We start from the raw sequence: 21,581 nt of genomic DNA, 5'->3' as shown, positions 1-21,581 counted from the left end.
TAAGATGTTTTTGTTTTTTATTTTATTTTTTTTTTTTGAGTGGGGTGTCTATTGTTAAATGTCAGCTATAGTAATGCAGCGCAAGTTCATTTTGACAAAAGATGCATTTATTATTTAATTGGCTTTATAAGCATGCGGATCTGTCAACAACGATTGCACTTTCTTGCCAAATTCGCATGAAATATAGAGAAATGCATCAAATGACTCATTGTTTTTTTTTTTTTGGAAACATATATTAGAACTACTCTTCCTGGGAAAATAAATAGATATACAATTTTGGATATGAGTAATATGATTAAGTTTCACTAGGAAAAGTAATTAAATTACTTTTCTTAGGGAAACTAGACATACTACTCGCAGTGCCGAAAATATTTATCCTACTTTCCAGAGTGTAAAGTTCTTTTTTGCTGAGATCATGCATGTTGATGGCTTTAGTTTTATTCTTGGGATCCTTGGGCAGGATGTTAAAAGATTTAATATGGGGCTCTTCTATTTTTGCTCTGTATGTCAATAGTTCCCGACGCCTTTTCTCTTTTCTCATCTGCTCCATGAAAGGTGCTTCCTTTGCTCCGTGATTGCCTCTAATAGTTCGGCATATAATGCAGGCACTTTTTTTCCGAACAGGCTTTTCATTTTTAATCTTACGAGTATCATCTGGAGGTCTTAAAATGGGCTTCGAATTTTCCTTAATTGCTTCAGATACCTTTGGCTGATTCACCTTTGTGACGGTCGTCTTATTTTCATATATTTCTGTATACGGATACATCAGCAAATCGCTATCGGGTATTCCTTCGATGTCGATTGAGGACGTATCTGTATTATCGATCATGCTGTGACGGTTAAGAAATTGCTTTACCTTGAACAATCTCTGCTGGTACATTTGCGACGTCGTATCAAGATTGATTTTTCGAATCTTCGAGTTTAACCTTTCCAGAAGGCTTTTGCGTTCCAAGGTCCTTCGATCCGCTGAGTAGATACTGCCGCTTCTATAGGAGGTCTCGTCCTCATTATCATCTGAGTGCTCTTCGTAAGGATAAACTGGTAACGCTTCTATTTCGGTTTCAATAGAATTTGTTGGCGTTGGCGGTGCGGAGTTATGCCGAAAAAACCTTGATTTATCCTTTATTTGAGACACATTAGTAGTCGTTTTAGTTTTCCTTTTTAACTTAGCAGTGTTCTCTTCAAAAATATCCTTCGGCTTCTGTTTCTGACTGGAAATTTGTGAAGAGCTAGATGATGATCTTCTTACCAATATTTCGCTATGTTCGTCCGGATTTCCGATACTTCTGGATTCATTTATAACATTTAGAATTCTATTAATGGGATACATTTTTCTTGGCTTGGAAACTATTTCTTCTTTTACTGGCGCTGTACTGCTTTGAATTTCCTGCTCGTTAGATTTTACTGACGTTGATTTAAAATTTTTCTGTATATTGTTGGCAGTTGTATCAGTATCAGTTGTGCTTTCCACTAGGGATTTCTCTCTAATCGTAGAGATTTTCTTTTCGCGTGTCCGATTCGAATTAAAACGCATTTTTGATCTTCCCAAAATATAAGAATCTGTCTTTTGCGGTTTTAATGTGGAGAAGTCTTCCTGTTCCTTAAACGGATTTAATTTCATTTCTTTGATTCTATAAATCTCCGTTCCAGAACGCTTATTTAAAAGCGGAACACCTGTCAGCCCTTTTGAATTTCTTCCTTGAACAACATATATTGTATCAGTATTATTGGCATTAAATAGTTTTAGTTTTAGCTTGGACTTTCTTTTTCTCCTGCCTGATTCTTCGTTGGAATTTCTTTTTGTATCACTAGCTCTTTCAGTTTTCTGTTCAGGCTTTTCGTCCATGTTTCCCTGCTCCTCAGTAGAAACCTCTTGGATCTTTTGACCATCTGGATCTGGAAGCTGGGTGGTGGAAAAATTCGACTTAATCTCGGAACCCACATTGAATTGATCGTTATATATACTTCTCTGTGGGATTCGATCTGCACCTCTACCCCGAAATGGCCACAACTGTTGGGTTGCTTTGTGCTTTTCGGATTTTGAATTGCCCTTCTGCTTATTTTCTCTTGTTTCATATTTTAAGAACTGATTCTGCGAGCTCTTCGGCTTAAAGTGAGGCGTTGTCCTTTCTGAATTCAGAATCTCATTCGTTTTTTCTTGAAGTTTGTTCGTCTTTTTCCTCGAACTCTTTGATGCTGTTAACTTCGGCTTAGTCTGATTAGTTGTCCTTTTTGAATCCGAAAGCTGATTCGTTTTTTCTCTATGTTTATTTGTATTTTTCCTCGAACTTTTTGATTCTGCTAACTTTGGCTTAGACTGATGCGTTGTCCTTTTTGAAACCAAAAGCTCATTAGTTTTTTCTCTTAGTTTATTTGTATATCTCCTTGAACTCTTTGATTCTGTTAACTTCGACTTAGACTGATGAGTTGTCCTTTTTGAATCCGAAAGCTCATTCGTTTTTTCTCGAAGTTTATTTGTCTTAGCGGTTGAATTAGCAGTTTTGCTTCTTGGTTTTTTTATTTCGGTCGCAAACGGACGAACTTTATAGACTTCAACCGCAGGTGTATTCAAAGAAAATGGCTTTTGTTGCTCAGGCTGCTTTTCAAGTTGAGGTAATCTTTTGTATTGAGTGTGAGACCTCACTATGTCGTATATATCATTGTAAATGCTGTCGTCTTTAAAATCGGATTTAAATTTGGGGTCGGTACTTTTTCGTTTGATTCTGGAACTCTGCTGAATGCAAGGTTGATCTTGGCTGGCTTGAAGAATTTGATAGAAGGTATTCTTCTGGACCTCCTTAGCATTACTTCTGGATGCACATTGTCTTCTCTTTTGGATCACGCAGGTGGCAGTTCCGGCTAAAGGAACTTCCGGTGGCGATGTGAATGCTTTTCCAATCGGGACATTCCGTTTCCGTTGGCAAGTCGGCCAAGCAAGCGTACTTTGATCAAATTTTTGAATACTGTACAAAACATTCGAAATCGAGTTGGGTAGGTATTTGGCATTTGGATTTAAAGCAATTGGATAATGTAGCCTCTCCATAAACGAGCAATTTGGATTTTAAAATACTCGGGAACTGAAATTTTGATTCAGTTTTATTACGACATTGAGTAAGTTATTGATAAATTGATACTAACACCATAGGCTTACTAAGTATCTATTCATAGACACAAAATAAATTTCAATTGCCTTTAAAGAACAAGGAAGGACTTGAAATGAGAATCTTTAAGTGCTAGTATGTTGGATAATAAATTAACTAAAATAAATATATGCCAAGGCCCAGAAATAATTCGTTTCGTTTGTTATTTAACATATTTATTAATAAAGTTCCAGGAAAATAGTCCGTCTATCGATGAAATGTGGCTCAAAATACAAATAGGGTACAGGTGCTTCTTATCGTAGATTTAGTACATAAGTATAATGTTAATTGATGACTAGCGTATTTTAGTTTAACTTGAATGCCAACAATGGGCTAAGTTTCTTGGTCCTGTAGTGCCTTTGAGAAGCGTTTTAGTATTAATTTTGTAAAGGTACTCGATTACGATTTAGTGGTTATATTGATTATATGTTATAGGTAAGGGTTAACTTCTAAACTCGCACCACCCTTCTTCCACTCCCAAAAAACACTTAGCCTAAAGTATATTTTGTTAATTAACGGAAGTAAACTGGCTGTAATACAAAATGTCCTTTTGCGTTGCATTCTCTCTTCATGGTTAACAATTAGATATAGTTTTACTTGTATGTTATGTTACTTGTATATATGTAACATCAAACGCAATGGGCTTAACGGATGAAAATTATGATATGGGTTTTGCAAGCTTTTTAAATTTGCTTTTTAATACTTGTGCAAAAAGCATGGTCCATGTGAGGTACAATTGATGCTTTATAACACTTTAACACTTCGCTTAACTTTTCCTGCAAATTGGACTTTATAATACGCAAGGTGGATCAAAGCTTTATTAAAATCTATATTTTTTCAACGTCTTTTTATATATATGGTATAAATATCAATTCTAAGCATTTAGGTCGCATAATAAAATTTACTTAACATTTCATTATAGATTCAAAGATAAGACTTCGTTTCTGATAAGAGAAGAATAGTGTCTTTTAATTTAAAGTTTTTGTTTGGTTGTTAACATGTCATTTTTATAAAATTTTAGAACTAGGCGTAATAATATATAAAATGTATTGTTGATCCCTTGGGCTTAAACTTTTTATGGTTAGATAAACAAGTAACGTTTATGCTTATTGGCCTATACATTTATTTAAAGCGCTGGATTTTCGAAAGTATAAATTTGACGTAACGTTTATGGCTTAATCCTTAAATCTTCTGCAGCTTATGACACTTTTAACTCCATTGTTATTAAAGTCTCAACATAGCTTATAGATATTTTCTATTAATACAAATTATTTAAATCAAAAGCGTAGGGGAATGGCCAGTAGATTTTTTAAGTATTGATTTTGCTTTCGCAGAGATCTTAATATTCATAATTTTTGCCTCTAATTCGATTTCATCTTTGGTAGTTTTGACTTGACTTTATATAAATGTTAACACTCGCTTTCACTACATATGGTATGTATAAAATTATGACTTAAAAGCAAATGAGCCTTAAATGCTTCATGTACATTAAATTAAATTCGAGCTGAGAACTTTGCCCAAAAAAACAATAATGCTACTTTGTTGATCATCTTCTGGTATTTGACCTTAGGACTTCTTAGGATCGATTACTTTGGACTCACAGTCCGTGGGATCGATGTCGTGTTCCACAACCAGCGTGTTCTTTGAGATCTTGTCGGCCAGGAGGGTGACAGGATCTGTGGCTGTTTTAGCCACGGAAGGTCTGCCAGTCGAACGCCTCCTGATGTTTTCGTCCTGCTGCTCCTTTCTATGCAGATCACTCAGCCTGAACGCTTCCAGGAATTCGTTCAAGTCCACTTTGCCATCTCCGTTGAGGTCCATCATTCTGCACTTCTCCAGCATTTCCGCCTTGGAATAGGCACCCGGCATATGGGCCACCAGCAAGTCAATCGCAGTTTCGAACTCATCTAGGGTAATTTCGCCTGGAAATTACACATATATAATTTATGAGATTCGGAATCGTGAAGTCGTCTTCTTGCTTACCTGAATTATCGGCATCAATTATATTAAAAATGGCAACTAGGCTGGCTTTGTTGGCATACAAAGCATCCATTACTGACATGCCATCAGCCTCAGCTTCGAGCTAAAAAGTGAATAGAATAAATAAAAAATCATTGTGTGGCTGCACTTACAATAACATCCGTGTCCAGCAGATCCAACGTCCTATTATAGTTAACCTTTTGACTATCCGTGCCTGGTGCCAGTTTATCGCGTAGGAGTCTCCAGGGCAGCCCCAACTTGGTCACGTTCTCCATTACCTTGCACCAGTGCGATATGGATATATAGCCGCTATCCTTGGGATCATACTTCCGGAACTCGTCCTCCAACTCGTCCCGATGGTCGCGCATACGCACCGCCAACTCCTTGAGTGCCGAACTCTCCACGATGCCCATTCGCTGTTTGAAGGATAATCGCTTGGTCTGCGATGCCGCCGATATGTACTGAACGAAATGGGGCATCAGCTGGTTGTTAAGCCGGATGTAGGCGCCCTTGTTGGATCCAATGGCATAGTAGTTCGAGGCCGAAAATATTGTAATTATCTGTGGAGGAAGGGGTTCAAGAGAATTCAAGAATGAGAACGTGACAGTTAAGCCCATAAAGGGAAATTAAAATACCGCACAACTCATTCAACCGACAGATGTTGCACGTCTAAACTAACAACAAAATCAATACACTTATGGCCGCGTTTAATTATTATTATTCAACCGCAATGTTTCCATTATCGACTAATTGACTATGCACGTTAATTGCAATTGCATGACTGACAAGTCAAAGGAAGTGGTTGGGTGGGAGTTGGGGGAAATTGTGGATATGGTGGGGGGCATTCAAAATAGTCCTTTCAAATAAACAAAATAATTGATTCGCATGAACCCACCTTGTTGTCATGCATAAACTCATGGCCATTGGGCTTGCATTCGTGCGATCGAATGACGTAGCTGAGTCGATGTCTTTGCAGAAAGTTGTCAGTCACATCCGGTCCAAACCACACGCCAGCTCCTCGCAAAGTGTTCGGAACACATCCCATGGTGGCCTGCGGGTCACTCCACATTATGTCGAAGATCTGCAATGGCACGTGCTAGATGTATGTACGTTTCAATAAACTATCTTATTCCGCAAAATACCTGCTGCCACTCGGTTTTGTCCAGTGGTTCGCCATCCGTAAGTGGCGGTCGCAAAATGGACACGTACTGTGAGTTTTAAAGAGATTGAAAACTAAAAATCAATTCCTTCATGCCATTTGTAGAGTAAATTTACCTTTCCCCTATCGATACTCTTTATTAGATCCAGGCTTGTGCTGTCCGAGAAGCCTCCATGCACGATTAGGACTCTACTATTGAGAACGGAGCCCAGGGGAAGCCATCGGTAGACCTCGTCGATGAAGGCCAGGATTCGCTTGTGATTCCGCTGCGGAAATAATGGTATATTAATTAAGATCATGAACAGTTTCCGCTTCGTAGATTACCAATAAGTTCTAACCATTATATATTTGCAAACATTTTAAAAGGTGCTCAAGAGTATGTAACATTATCTTTTACAACTGAAAACACTTTGTGTGCTACTTACGGGATACTTGCTTTCCACCTCCCGGATAAATCCATATCGCGCATTCATAACACTATCCTCGTGGTTTCCGCGGTTGAGGAAAACTGCGTTGGGAAAAGCCAAGTAAAGGGAGAGCAGCAGGAGCAGGACCTCCAAGCCACGCTTGCCCCTGTCCACGAAGTCTCCATTGAACACGTAGGGATTGGAAGATGAGGGAAGACCGTTCTGCAAATCGGGATCTATTATAAATATTTAATTACCACTTCAAGGAGGTATCACCACCTTATGCAGCACCACAAGAAGATCGTCCAATTTTCCATGTAGATCCCCGCAAACCGTAACTTGTTGGGAAACCGCCGTGGACACCGGAGAAATATTGGGCAGCTGCTTTAGCGATTTGGCAGCTTCGCGTAGAATCAGGGCCACATACTTGGGATGCAATCGGTTGCCCTAAAAAGTAATTTATGTTCAGCTGAATATTGAAAATAGCTTGGTTATTTTCATATATCTTACCCGTTTCTTGCGGAAGACGTCAATCAATAGATCGATATGATTTTTTCGTATTGGCAACTCAATTTTGGCATTCACAATGTCCCCAAACTCTTCGACGAGATCGTCCTTATCATCCAAGACGGAAACTTTTCATTAAAATATGTGATAATTAAATGGAATATTTTTCAATATATAGTAAATTATCTTTAAATTATGCTCAAAAATAATAACACAAATTTTGAGATATCCATTTTGCGATGTTTGAAACATTAATAAATTCCTTTTTAAATAGCATGCCCAACATTGCTTGACAAATAGAGGTTTCCAAGTACTTTAGCACCCTGACAGTATTCCGTAGCGATTATTGGAGGGATTAGCGAGACTCACCATGGGCGGATCCTTGGTACTGATTCTTCCTGCCCGCCGCCTGGGGCATGTGCTTGATGAGGTCATTGAAGAATTTGTATAGCTGGGGGCAAGCAAACAGAGGGAATAGAAATAAATTAGCTATGAGTGGGTCAACAATGCACTTGCGACAAAGTTTCACGGCTGAGTTGATTGCTATCGACTTTTGAAACTCTACAAATGCACTCGACTGGCGTCGTCGTCGTCGAGGGTTCATCTTTGGCTTTTCTTCGACGGCTGTCTTAAGCCTCCTCCCATCACTAACTATATGTGCATCCTGGACTCACCTCAGCCTGGTCCTGTTCGCTGGCGTACTCCAGGTTCTGGAAGATCTGCCAGTTGCAACGCCTCTGCATTTCGCGACGGGCCTGATGCCTGCGATACCATTTCTGGATGAAGATTGCCGCTCGGATAGCTGCAAATGGAAAATGTTTTGGCAAACTTTAAGACTCAACTTGAGGAGCAATAAGCCTTCTCAGGGGGGGGGGGGGGGGGGTTGTTGTGTGTTTCCAAAAAACATCGAGTAGCTCTGAGTTATATGCAACATGGCGAAGTACTCTTTTCATGGCCAATAAAGCTAGTGGATTAATATGTTTTTTTTTTTGGCTGCCAAGTTATTCCCTTTGGCATTTTCGCGTCGGTCGCTTATTACTCGCAGCACACACACACAACGCAGTACACAGTACACTTAGCGAAATACATATTTTAATCGGGGGAACTTTAATCGGACTGGAGCTCGAGGTCGGGGGACTTGGGAATGCGAAATGATTACTCCCACAAAGTACTTGCCGTTCTCATCCATTTTGATGCAAATTTATTCGTCTGCTATTAACACAATGCTGAAAACGTCAAAGACTGTGGCAAGGGGATAGAGAGGGGTTGAGTGGGATTTTTTTGGGCTAACAACTGGTTAACATTTACGCAGCTATAATTATATTTTGCAGCCGCTTTAAAGTCTTTACACACTTGTCTCTAGATCTGGTGGCGTAGGTGGCCCTTTATGCTTTTTTAAATTTATGCAACCCATGAGAAGGGGCCTCAAATTAACGCTTCGAAATCCGCTGAAACTGCTAACCGAAAGGACGAGTTTAATAATTATAAACATCAAAGTCTAGAAAAACATTAAATATAAGTACAGCATTCTAGAATCACTTTTAAGCCCATTAAGCCAAATTACTTTTGGCCATATTACATTTAATTTGCAAATAATTAGTTTTCACGTGCAACACATTTAATTGAATGTAAGATAATTTATTTTGTTATTAAGCGGTTATTGATTTTCCATTTGATAAGCCTTTAATTATGAGTAATTAGTAGACTGTTGCGTAGAATTTTTAACTTTTAACCACGAATGTTCCCTATATGTATATTTGCCACTACCCCAGAAAGAAAGGACTTTCGACCACGAGCTGCTTTGGCTGACATTTTACTTGTCCGTTCACTCGCGAAACTAATAGACGACCGACTGGAACTGGAATCCAGAACCGCTCATTTCGAGCGCAGTGGCCACGACCTGCAAGCCGTCTTCTTTGGCCTAAACTTTCTTCTTCAGCTTTTACCAGCCACACTGTGGGCCAAAATGCAGTTTTGGTGTGCACTTTTTACGAGCTTAACAATTGGAAAGCTTGTCCTTGTAACTAAAATTAAAGGGAAGCAAAACAAGGAAGAAAGCTATAGTCGAGTTCCTCGACTATCAGATACCCGTTACTCAGCGAGCGGAAATGCAAACATTGAAATGTTTAGCATTCATTTTGGCATATCGAAAGAAATTGGCATTAAAATTAATAAAATGAAAACATGTACATATGTGAACATGTATGGAGTGGGCGTGGCAATATCATTGCGTCTATGTGCTTGGAACCTGCATGTCTAGTCTCAACTTTCTAGCCTTTAAGTTACTGAGATTTCGAAATTCGTACGGAAGGACAGAATATACATATGTACTTTCTTGTTATACCTGTTACATATTTTTTAACGAATCTAGTATTCCCTTTTATAAAAACATACACATATCTCTTAAGAAATAAATAGATATATTATGCTATGGATTACAAATACAGATACACTATTTATAACGATAATACTTGAGACGTTAACATTGCTTAAGAAACACAACAGTTAAGGTATGCCTTCAAATTTTGAGTTTGTTAAAAAAGATGTATTCTGATTTTCCCGCGAACTTTCTCCTTACTTTCTTTCCACTGTGCTTGCCCAATTACCCAAAGGAGGCAGTGGTCTGGGGTGGTGGCGACCTTTCCCGTTTCCAATTTGCGTCCAAGTCCGCGTGTTTGCGGGTTAATTTCTGGCTGCGTGACTGGCTGAGACCGCCATGTGTTTATAATACATACATACATATACATACATACGTACGTGTAGAGTAGAATACGTAGGCTTATGGCCGTGTTTTCACTAATAGCCAGCCAGCTGTCCGTCCGGCCAAGGTATCTGTATGAGGTTTCCTTTGTTTGTTATTTCCTTGGCTGTGTCGTGTTTCAGACTGTTTAGATCCCCACCTGAGCCGTTTGTATAGCAAATTGGAACAATAAATAAAAGTTAGCGCAAGCGCTGGAACCAAATTCGCTGTAGTTGTAGCCATTTGAAAGCAGCTAAGTGTTTCGAAAGGTCGGCAAATGCCAAATGCAACTGCAGTGCAAGGTCCCCGAAAGTCTTAACACAGTACGATAGTCGACTGCAGTCGGCCACTTCTCACGTTGTAAACATGGTAATAAATTTGCGCTTAAGCCACTTATTATGTATTTCGGCCACATGGTAATTGAAATTGTGTCCACACCACATGTGTTGAGTTGCAAAAAGATTGGCAACTACAGTATAATTCGCTTAGCTGCCTCGAGTACTTTGCACAATGCCTCGATGCAGGTAACTTAAAAATGCAGCTAACTTAATTTTTTTTTTTTAAGGAAAAATAAAGAATTTATTTCTTTATAACAATGTTAAACATAAAAGGAACTGATAATTTCATTCTTAATGATAAGTAAGATCGACATATAAATTTAAGTGATGGTGAATTGATTAAAACACTTTTTAAAACTAACTTAAAAATAGTCAGTAATTTTTTTTTGCAATACAGCTGAGTTTATATGTAAATTAAACAGCTTGTCTTCCAAAACCCATCCTTAAAAGTAGGACGCTCAGTATCGTCCACATCTTCATCACTATGGCTTTCTTCGTTATCGCTGGTTTTTGCATCTTGAACTAAAGAGCGCACGATTTCATCATCATCTAATTGACCATGGCAAGCCTCATCTGCATCAACATTGGCATATTCATTCCAATTAATATTCGATACAATGTCAACTTCTACGCATTGTTTGTCTAAGTCGTGCGCTCCTTTTCTTTGACGCTTTCTTTTTAAACCTGACGCGGCCACAGCTTCATGAATTTCATTTGTTTTTTGTAAAATGCGGTTGACTGTGGATCTGTCGCATTTGAACTTGGCACAAATTTCCTTTTTGTCCACTTTGTTGGTCACTAACTCGATTATTTGAAGCTTTTCCTTTAGTGTTAGTCCAACGACACGCTTTGTTTTACCCATTTTAATAACTTTGTGCCATAAGAAACAAAAACACAAAAATCACGATCAAAGCAAAAACAAAAACGGACATGCGCAGATACTGAAACGAGTTGGCATTCTTGCCATCTTTTAGATATGCAAAAATGATTCATAGATGGCGCAGCTAACTTTGATGATATTCATTGAAATTGGCAAAAAAAACAGCTGATATGATGCACTTAAGTTAAAAAGGCTGTTATCTGCGATGCAGCAAACGTATGAATTTTCGTACAAATTTTCTATTCACACAAAAAAATGGAAAAATAATGCAGATATCTTGCCGATGCAGCTAACTATCGATGCAGCTAAGCGAATTATACTTTTAAGATTCGCGTTCTTATGCCCCTGCTTTAATTACAATATTAATAAAGAAAAACTCAACGGAACTGATGTTGATTTCAACTCGAAAGTGACAACTTTTGGACACTAATGGCATTTTATTTTGTATTTCGTTAAGTGTGCTTTTCATTACAAATTACACTTAGGCAATCCTTAGCATTGGAGAAACATTTTGATGCCTTGAAGACTTAAAAAAAAAAATTTCACAAATTCTAGTTCATATTTTATATGCGATAGTGACAATCTGTATACATGTTAATCGAGATTTCATTTATGTGAGGGTGGTTGAACGCAAGGTCAGTTTTCACTATGAGAAGTAACTGGATTAGGCTGGTAGCAATCGAATGTTTCATTGACTTGCATGCACAAATCCTCATTAACTGAAACTAGTCAATGAAGATTGTAGGTACACTGAGAGAAACAGCGATTTCGGTGTCAAGTTAGATCCGCAAATATATTCTACGCTTCTTCTTTCCGAGCAAGACTTACAACGAAAATCCGAAATTAGTGTTAGCTTGAATATAATTTGCATAAATCTGTGCGAATAAATAATTTAATTACTGAAGAAAGTTTAACCAAACTGATTTCTCCTGAGACTATAAGGTACAAGAATCTCTAGTTGGAATGACCGATAGTTTTTCCGTATTCAACGATCTTTAAGCCCCTACTATCCCATTTCTTCTAGCCAGGATCACCCATTCGTCTGGCCGAGATTAGATGGTACTCACTCTTTTCGGCTCGGGAGGCGCTCATGCCCCGGAGCGGCTTGCGGAAGTGCTTGCACCAACCTCGCCGCTGGAAGAGCTGCAGCAGACTGGAGGCCCTGGTGCTCGTCTGCGCGGCGGATGACTGCGGCTGTCCATTTGGGCCCAGTGTCTGCATGCTGGCGCCCACGCGCTCTATTTCCGACGAGCGGCACGAGGAGGCGTCTTCCACGGAGGAGCTGCGCCGCTTCCCGTCGTCATCGGTGCGCAGGCACACGCAGCTGCGTAGCATTGCGGCAATTTGGTAACCCAAGACGTGAGCCCAGTACCTCCGCTACCTCCTCCAGCTCCTCCTATGCCCACTTGCCACCTCACTGGGATCCACACATGGGCTGAGTGGGCGCGGGCGTGGATGTGGATGTGAGTGTGGGTGTGGGTGTGGGGCCAAGAGGTCCGCCTTATGTCACTCGCCTGACAAGGTAATATAATTTGCCCGCCCGGCAGCTCATGGGCCAGCGCCTTGTTCGTCCTTCAGATGGCTGTCAGCTGGTGAATGAGAGATGGTATTTGGAGGGTCTCGGGTTCTCGAGAGGTCTTCGGGGGTCCAAGTTGTCTGACGGCTAGTCACTAGTCACTCGTCTCCAGTTGCCCTAATGCAAATTGATTTTATTTTCGCGTAATTTATTCATTTCGCTGCTGCTGATTGCGCTCCTCATATTTCAATTGTGCAAATCCGCGTCTTGAATCGCTATCTATCTCTCTTGGCTGCAAATAAATTGTGAAGAAAAATGGTGATTTAAATATTGTCGCCATTTGGCTTTTAATAAGAATGACAAGTGTATACACTATAAGCACTATGGCTTTCTTAAGCAACACCCAGAAAAATTGAGAACGAAAAAAACCAAGATGGGTAGTGCTCAGCGTACTCAGTGCCATTAATCATTCTCATAAGAAGAAACCTTCTTGATTTCGAGACGAAAACGATCTCAATATTGATATTTTCAGTTGGAATCCGCATGCCAGGATGTCATTTGCAATCTGAGAATGGTTCAATCTCGATCTGAGTATTTTGAGCATGATTCGACTAGTTTTTTAGATCCAAATTTTCAAATCGAGATTTTTCTCTAAGTTTGCCAACCCAATTATTATTATTGTTTTTTTTTATTTGCTTGTTTTTATTGTTTTTGCCATTATATGTTGTAATTGCGGTGGACACGTATCTAGGCTGCAATCTTCGCATGCCATTCTCGGTTAATGACAGAGGACAATTAGGAACTTAGGGCTTACAAGCCATTCCGTGCTTTCTGTATGCAAAGTAAAGTGTTTTGTAAAGTAATAATACAAAAGCCGGACAAATGCTAAAGAACACAATTTGAATGTCCTAAGTTTTTCAAGGAAATATATGCCTTATCATTTCATAGTACAACCCAAATGGATATTCCAAAATGGCATAACAATATGGAAATTAAGTTTCCCTGGGCGAGGCGGAGATGTAAATTGCATGCATAGGTGATTACTGTAGTAAAAGCCACGAAAACATATGTAGACGGGCCCGAATCAATGGACTGCTGGAGGCGAAGGATGGAAGGATGGAAGGATGGATGGCTTCTCTGGCCAGGACAAATCGCCACCCTTGTCCAGCATTCATGTGTCCTTTTGCGGGGCAGTGGGGTGGCTGTGGTGGAACCGTTCAACCGATACGCGACCACTATATAGTGGGGTGTGGTTTAGCTGCGAGAAGGGTTGTGGCCGGAGGTCCTTTGTCCTTTGTGCCTGACAGCTCCTATGAAGCCAGAGCTCTCTTGAGTGGCTGCGGACAAACAAACCAATTTTCACCAATTGAGCCATAAAGCCACACGGCCAGCCCCAACACACCAGCACCAGAGATCCAGCGGGTGTGAAATTAAAATGCTAACCCGCAGCCGCTCAAGGACCATCAAGGAACCCATCCGTTCGCCGTGGAGTCCTAAATATAAAGGCACCGTGAAAGGCGGTATTGATTAATCGCTGGAAACATTGTGCCAAATGCTGTGGTCGGGAATTTATTTGCCAGAAGGGTTACTTTTCATTTGCCACTTTTCCCGCATTATCCCATATTTTTAACGGTGAGTCCTCGCAGATGCCACAATATTTTGCGGGCCATGAAAGAATTACGTTTCGGGTCATTAAATGCTATTATCGTAATGCAATATCTGATAAGAACTTACTTTCCTTTAACGATTGGATATCTAAAAACCTATAATAGTAATAATTACTTTAGTGATTTTACTATAGCAGTTATCATAGACTCCCACAGTATATCTTAACTTTTAAATCAATTAACTCAATTATTTATGCGATATTTGAATGCGTTTGAATAATTTTGTTTAAGATGGAATTACAGTCTTCCTTTAGTGGATTATTGCCCCTCTTCGTTTTGTAGTACAGCATAAACTTTATTTATTTCTGTGTGCCATTAAAGATGGAAATGTTGCCAAGTTCGCTCGACTTTGAACTGTAATGCCCATGCAAATTTCAATTACAACCTTCTGTACTCGAAGATTGAGAACACTTAACTGCCAGCAAGCGACAGGGAAATTGGCTCCTCACCTTTCGCCAGGTGAAATGCTTTTCGAATGAAATACAAAAGAAAAACCAATACTGTGGCTGTGCTTTTTGCACTTTGTCCCAATGGCACTTTCCGCGCGAAAATTTCGTTAGGAAAAAATGATGATGAAAATGTAAATGTCGCGGGAAAGGCGGTCCTCTGGCTTTTATCGAAACGTAATTTGGCTAAAGTGAAAATGACTTACGGCTTAAATGGCTTAAATTCTTTAAGGATTTTCGGTCACTTTGTATAACTTATAAATTTAATGTGGCAAGGACCCAAAACGCAATAAATCACTTTTTTGGCATGGGCTGTGAGTTTGAGCACCAGACCAGAAACAATAAATACATTTTGGTTGTGGGCTGGATAAATTTGACATGATTTGCTAAAAAATCGTAAGAAAATTTTGCTCGTTTCAATTAGCCTCATTTGTGTATAAATTCGGTTACAAACTTGACAAACATTATGCTATGAAAATGCATATCTATGGGAAGGTATACAATTATGCCAATTTGGTGTTTTCCGTGAATTCAAAGCTCTTACTTTGGAACACGATTATAGCTTGGAACTTATAAACTCAATTTAATAATAAAACAAAATAATATAATATTCTTCCTTAAAAACTACCACTTAAGCCAAATGATTAAGTTTAGACTGATTACAATTCATATAATTCAGAGAAAGCCTATTATGAATATTAAATATCTTAAAAACTGTGTATAAAAACTTAAGTAAGCTAGCATATGCCAATTTGTTGAATTTGTTGAATTTTTGTTGAATTTGTTTTAATAGTGCCAAGATGGACAACTTCGAAATAGAATTATCATCTTTTCAGCCTAAACAAAAACATCCATTTTGGACCCAGAACCCGCAGATATAACCTAGTTAATGCAGTTGGCAGTGACGAGAAAGGTTTTTAGGCCAAGTTGATCGATTCGAAGCCTACTTTTGAGGGCCAATGGCCAACTCGATTTATTTCAATTACCGCAGCCTAGTGGCCAATTTCCGCCTTCCGTTCGTTCCAGTCGAAGTCCGGATGTGTGGGGTCAAGACTCCGAGATAATGGGATTATCCGCCGGCACATTTACAGACGTGAATGCGTTATTTGTCCATTAATCCCATGGCAAAGAGCAGGAAACGGACACTGGCCGTAATGGGTCCTGCCAAGTCATCGAGGTTTTCTCGACATCACCCAACTCTTACCACCCACCCACTTTCCAGCATTTTCCCCAAGTGTGTGCGAGTGTGTGTGCGTGTGTGTGGAGCGATCAAAAAATGATTGTTGCCCTGACTCAATTACGATAAATTGCACGTCAGCCTGTGTGACAATCAGTAAATTTGCCCGCATTTCGGTTCATTTCAGTTCCGCAAACATCGCCTACGGGAATGGGAGTCCGGCAGCAATTAAGTTAGTATTTACTGAAGATAATGTTTCAAGTCGGTGAGAGCCGGTGGCTGCATAAATGTACGGGCAAACAGCCATTTGTTTAATATCTAAAATTTGGGGGGAGGGGGGTGTTGAAACCCAGCACATTGGAGACGAAAGATAAACCATTTCGATTGGCCTTTGTTTTCCCAAAGGGAAATTTAATTTAACGTATTTCAACTGAGTACTTTATTATTTTAAGTACTCATTCAGAGAAAAACCGCTTTATAACGATCTTGGTTTGAGTATGTCGCTTTCAGAATCTAGCCAAAATCGAAACATGCTCAAATACTTAGATCGAGATTAAACCATTCTCATATTGCAAATGAGAGCAATCATATATCATATATCATATATCATATATCATATATCATATATCAATATCAGCATTGAGATCGTTTTCGTCTCGAAATTGAGAAAGTTTCATTTCACGAGAATGAGTAAGCTCGGTTTTTTGTCGTTCCCAATTTTTCTGGATGAGTTTATGCATCTATTCAATTATCAATAAAGTTGAACAATAAATATGTCAATATTCATATGCTCGTTTATTGTTTCGTGATTGCATAGCACTTAATATTTATTCTTTCTATTAAAAACACTTCCCTTGAAATCATCGTTGTCAGTTTCGACATTTTAAATTGGTAGCCAGCAAATGATGCCCAAAACTGCATTCTGTTTCATGAGATAAAAGCATTAAAAACAGTTTGCATTAGTGCCAATTTCGCAGAGTGTGTTGCTAATTTGATTTCATTCTTTTCGTTGCAAATTGTTGAGCTAATTACGGGCACTCACAAGGTCAGTCGTGAAGTTGATTCACTCAAATTCTTCGACAGGTAATTTAGTTTGCCTACGCTACTAATTAAGTTGCCCCAGTCAATTTGTAAGAGGGCACGTGGTACTAGTTGTATATATATGGTAATAGGTAGGGATCCGAAGGACCTGCAAGGACCTATTGCCGCTTCACGCGCTGCCCATAAAGGTGTTCCGTTCAATTTTGCACTTTTACTACCCGAAATCTCCTTTGGGGTAGCCATTAACAGGGCGGCAGTTTTAACGACTTTGGAATGATGTCAGCTCGGATGCCGATGCTCGTCATCGTTAAGGACCGATTTGTTCTTTTATTTATAAACCAAATTGGGAATTAACGCAGATTGAGCGTTGGGCGCCGACACCTACAGCCATATGGACTAGAATTTCTAGCCAGCTGTAAGAAACATGATTTATTCACACCAAATACACTCGAAAAAGAATATACCATATATGCAAAAGATGAGTTGGCACTTTAAGAAAGAGTATATTTGAAATATGCTTGAGCTCGATTGCATCGCTTATGAGGCAATCCGTTGATTGAGGTTCTGAAATAAAGCTTTTATATTCCTTTCTTCACGATGACTATGAAATTTAAGAGAAGGATTCGATGAAAAGGATATATTTCAAGAGCTGTAAAACGAGTCTAAAAGTGGGAAACGTTTATGGTTTCCGTGCGAGTAGGTGCAAATGTGTTTGAGGAGGAATGGCGAGGAGAGAGCTTTTCTCCCAGTGTAGCGCAAAAGATGTGAGCCAACACTGCGGCTTAATTGCCATGGAAAAGTATCCGAATACCGACCTTATGCCATCGTTTTGGTTAACAAATCAGGCGTGAAAATGACGGCACCTCGGCTCCTCGGGGGATGGAAGCTAAACTGCTTAATTTAATCGATTTTCGTTAAGAGTTTTAAATTTCTTATCTTGTTTGGGTAAACGCATTTAGCGACGGTTACTCATCGTGCGGGATTGGTTTAAGTTCCATCCGCTATTCTTCTAATACCCTTCTGCTTTTTGGTTTGATGCAACTAATTGGATTGTTATTACTTCAATCCCAAGCCTAAAACTTCAAAACTTTAAATTAAATACACCTTAATATATATATCTTGGTACAGCTTTAAAAATTTGCCATTTCATTTGAAAATACAATACAGGCGTGGTAAGAGTGTGCGTATCTAAAGTAATAAATAATAAACATAAGAAATTATGGCAGTAAATAACTTTTTTATACTTTTAAAGCTTAAATTTCAGGAAGATGTATCTCCCAAAACTTGTAATTATTTTCCAATTTATCCGTACTTATGTATGTTATTACCAAAAGCATCTTGGTTATCAGCCTTAAGTTAATTGCTTTTCGGTTTTAGTCCGATTTCCGTCGACTGGCAACAAAACTTTCGAACACCCGACTTAATTCGAGCCAACATTGTGGACTGTGGGCAGACTTTTCTTGCCGCAACTTTCTACCCAATTTAAATGACTCTAAATTGGCATTTCGTGCTAAGAAAACACCAGAAACAAGAACTCCGAGGAGCTGCTCTTTACGAGTTTTTCGGTGACCGTGGAAAACTGGGGATACGGAAACGGAAAAGCCATAACAAAAAAAATTTAATCGGAAGTGGTGAGAATTTTTGGGGCTGCTGGCGTGCGACTACCAAAAAAGAAACCGCCGGGAATTCGTGCGAAAAAATAAAAAGCAACTCAACCGAACTGTGGGAAAAATAAACGAAATCACGAATAAAAGCAACTAAATCCCAAGGAAACAAAGAGCGAAGGGAAAAAAGGCTCGAAATCAAATGCCAGACGTCATCGAGATTTGTTGCCTGTGAGGCACATAAAACTCATTCCCATTCAGTCACTTTTACAACCTCCAGGAGTTGGGCGGTTGCTAATCCTCCAGCCGTACGCCACCCGCCATCCGCCAATTGGCCCAAATCCGAGTGGGCAGGTGGCCCCAAATTATGAATGTGGTACAAGGAAGCGGGCACACGGTAAGGGACCTAATAAATTCCAACTCGGATTCAATCCCCCATTCAATTCATACATACAAACGTGTCCGTGCATTTGTTTTTATGAACACTTCCATGTTTCGGTGTTATTCTTGTATCATAACAAATTGCGTTCAAGTTAAGTTGGGTTTACGGGTATGGAATGTCAGAATTTCTTCTTTTAATTGCTATACAAATTGGCCGTAGAAATCTACATACTATTGATTGGGCCAATAAGGTAAACCAATGATTCTAGAAATATTCTTGAAATAGAGAATGTGCCTTGAATGTAACGAAAAATTCAATAATAATAGTTCAAACAAACATCAAGAAATTGTCTAAGCTTGAATAGAAATTCGATAAATATATTAAAAGCTTTATGTTGTTTGCTTAAATAAATTTGTACAAATGATAGTTTCACTAAAGTCACTTAAAGTATTTCTCTGAAATTTCATCACCTTTGAGTAGCCCAATGCTTTTAATTTACATTTTTCCCCTAGTCTGCTCTGCTTAGTCTTTTGTTATTGCTTTTCCTTGTTTGTTTTAAAAACACTGCACTTGTGTGTCCTCAATTTCGAAAAAAGTTTTCACACCGCCAAATGGGTAAGAAATATACATACTTGTATCTTAGCAGAATACTTGTCGTATACGTAATAAACATACGAACAGGCAAATGGATAAGTGGACTAGACAAATATTGCGCTTACTCGTGTGAAACACAAAATATCATGAGTAATTCATATGGCAAACACCTCTGGATTGTAATGGAATCGTTTATATATTATTAATTTGCTCCTTGCCTCATTTCTTTGTCTGCTAGCTGTCATCGCCTTCGATTTCATTCCGTGTTATTTTTTCCATTCAACCAGACCTTCTCTTTGGCAACATAAGTTAAAAAACCACGAAATATATCTTGGGCCGAAAAAGTGACACCATTTTTTTCTAAAAACATTTTCAGTTTGTAGCAGTTTTTATTTTGTAAATTGTTCTAATGGATCATTTAAAAAAATTGACTGGAATATATGGAATATGCTAAAATATCTTAAAATAAGAAGTAGAAACACGAACTCTCCCTTCAGCTTATTTTGCATTATTTGAATTCATAGAATACAGCTTTTCTTTTCGGTGTACATTTGATAGCAGTACTATTTATACATGTGTGTATAGAACGTATGGAAATGCATGTTCTTTCGCATATATGTACATTTGTATGTGAGTATATTTTCGAGTGTTTCCCATCCGCCGCGCCGGTCGATTTTACTTTTTTTTTGCTGATCCGATTTAATGCGTGGAATTTGTTAGTAATTTAGCAAAACGACGCACTAAACGGAAGAGCGCGAATAAAAAAAGCCATTCGGTTGGAAAGTTCTGTCGGCACTAAGGATGCGACCATTCCGTGCCAGCGGCACAAGTGGCCATAACATGAAGGCGTGAGCGTAAACAAACACAGAAAATTGGTCGGTCCAAAAGAGAGATAAACAGCGATGACAATAAGATATGTACATGCATGCATATACAAATGTACATATACATACATATGTCATCTAGAAGGCGGCAAAAGGCATTAAATGAAGCCACACACAAAAATTCTCGCGGTGACAGATATAACCAGAAGAACACAAAAGACGGGAGAGGAGGGATGGCAAAGGCATATGCTGCTTTTGGTTCGGAAATAGCGCGTTCTGTGCGGAGAGCATTACGTATACGTACTGGTGTACGGGTACGGATCGTCGGGAGCGCGACGTTTTGTTATTCGAGCGTCCGTGGCGCGTGGAATACCGTTACAAACTGAACGCAGGCCACAAGCTCGGAAATCCTTTTTGGCCTCCGCTGCTGCCTCCGTCGCTGCCAAAGGCTCTGCTGCTGCCACGGCCGGCGTCGCCGCCGACCTCTCACTCGCTCCCACTCTCGCCATATTCGCCGCCATCGCCATGCTGCCCGAAAGCAAAACAAAGAGCGATGGCCGCATCAGCTGATTGCCCCGTTTCATTGCCATTCCCGTTCATTTTGCAGCGGAGGCTGCGCACGGCTCTCTCGCTCTCTTCTATCCATTTCATCTACACTGGAAATAGCACGGGTATATCTATTCCTTAAATTGTTAACGAATTTCGCAATTGTTTCATCTGCGTAATTAGTATTAAAGGAAAAGGCAACATAAATATGAAACCAAATGTAAATGGTTAGTATTTGAATAACAGCCATTTGTGAAATCAATCAATATTTTTCTTTCTGTGCAACCCAGAGAGCGAGCAGAGCAGCGATGCTAATCCAAAGATGCCAAGTTTGATAACGTCCTCGTGTTTGCATTTTGAATTTATGATATGCATCTTCCAGTTAAAACTTCAACCAGACGTGCGGCTGATGCTGGTTGTTTGGGAAAGAAGAAGTAATACTAAATAGGGGAATCAACAAAAAGCCATTAAGACAGATTTTTTTTAGATTAAAGGGGTTTCTTCTTCAAGATACGTATGTACATCTTTAATTGTTGAACAAACGAAAAAGTATTTCATCATTCGATATTATTCCTTTTTTTAAGTTTTAAAATTTATGATAAAAATAGTAATATGAAAATGATAGACTTAAAT

The 21,581-nt window shown here is 39.2% G+C and overlaps 2 protein-coding genes and 1 non-coding gene across 9 annotated transcripts, besides 2 other annotated features; 1 reads left to right on the top strand and 2 right to left on the bottom strand.

Moving 5' to 3' along the window:
* Positions 1 to 56: 56 nt before the first annotated feature.
* CG32228 (uncharacterized protein) lies at positions 57 to 3,043 on the bottom strand (the record flags this gene model as incomplete). Its single annotated transcript, NM_168839.2, has 1 exon — positions 57 to 3,043. One exon carries the CDS (start codon positions 3,041 to 3,043, stop codon positions 296 to 298), a length of 2,748 nt encoding a protein of 915 aa, NP_730504.1. The 3' UTR covers positions 57 to 295.
* asRNA:CR43876 (antisense RNA:CR43876) lies at positions 2,657 to 3,259 on the top strand. Of its 3 annotated transcripts, NR_073954.2 has the most exons (4): positions 2,657 to 2,780; positions 2,847 to 2,991; positions 3,051 to 3,111; positions 3,169 to 3,259. The 3 variants fall into 3 exon arrangements; NR_125014.1 differs by having other exon boundaries at positions 2,847 to 3,111; NR_073955.1 differs by having other exon boundaries at positions 2,657 to 3,111.
* A 43-nt stretch (positions 3,260 to 3,302) lies between these two features.
* On the bottom strand, positions 3,303 to 20,777 carry rdgC (retinal degeneration C). Of its 5 annotated transcripts, none has more exons than NM_176367.3 (13): positions 20,532 to 20,777; positions 12,219 to 12,959; positions 7,868 to 7,995; positions 7,563 to 7,644; positions 7,197 to 7,321; positions 6,966 to 7,133; positions 6,705 to 6,908; positions 6,396 to 6,545; positions 6,263 to 6,328; positions 6,016 to 6,201; positions 5,273 to 5,680; positions 5,124 to 5,223; positions 3,303 to 5,062 (listed from the first exon to the last, which is right to left on the bottom strand). In NM_176367.3, exons 2-13 carry the CDS (start codon positions 12,484 to 12,486, stop codon positions 4,707 to 4,709), a joined length of 2,241 nt encoding a protein of 746 aa, NP_788545.3. In that variant the 5' UTR covers positions 12,487 to 12,959; positions 20,532 to 20,777; the 3' UTR covers positions 3,303 to 4,706. The 5 variants fall into 5 exon arrangements, with proteins under 5 accessions (NP_788545.3, NP_788544.2, NP_536738.3 ...); NM_176366.2 differs by having other exon boundaries at positions 20,707 to 20,777; NM_080490.4 differs by lacking the exon at positions 20,532 to 20,777 and adding an exon at positions 19,797 to 20,229.
* Positions 9,235 to 9,313: a mobile genetic element.
* Positions 10,406 to 11,472: a mobile genetic element.
* Positions 20,778 to 21,581: the final 804 nt, after the last annotated feature.

The sequence above is a fragment of the Drosophila melanogaster genome, chromosome 3L (assembly GCF_000001215.4).
Source record: "Drosophila melanogaster chromosome 3L".
NCBI lineage: Eukaryota > Metazoa > Arthropoda > Insecta > Diptera > Drosophilidae > Drosophila > Drosophila melanogaster.
The sequence above is the reverse complement of the archived record's forward strand: the minus strand, read 5'-3'. Positions and strand labels throughout refer to the sequence as shown.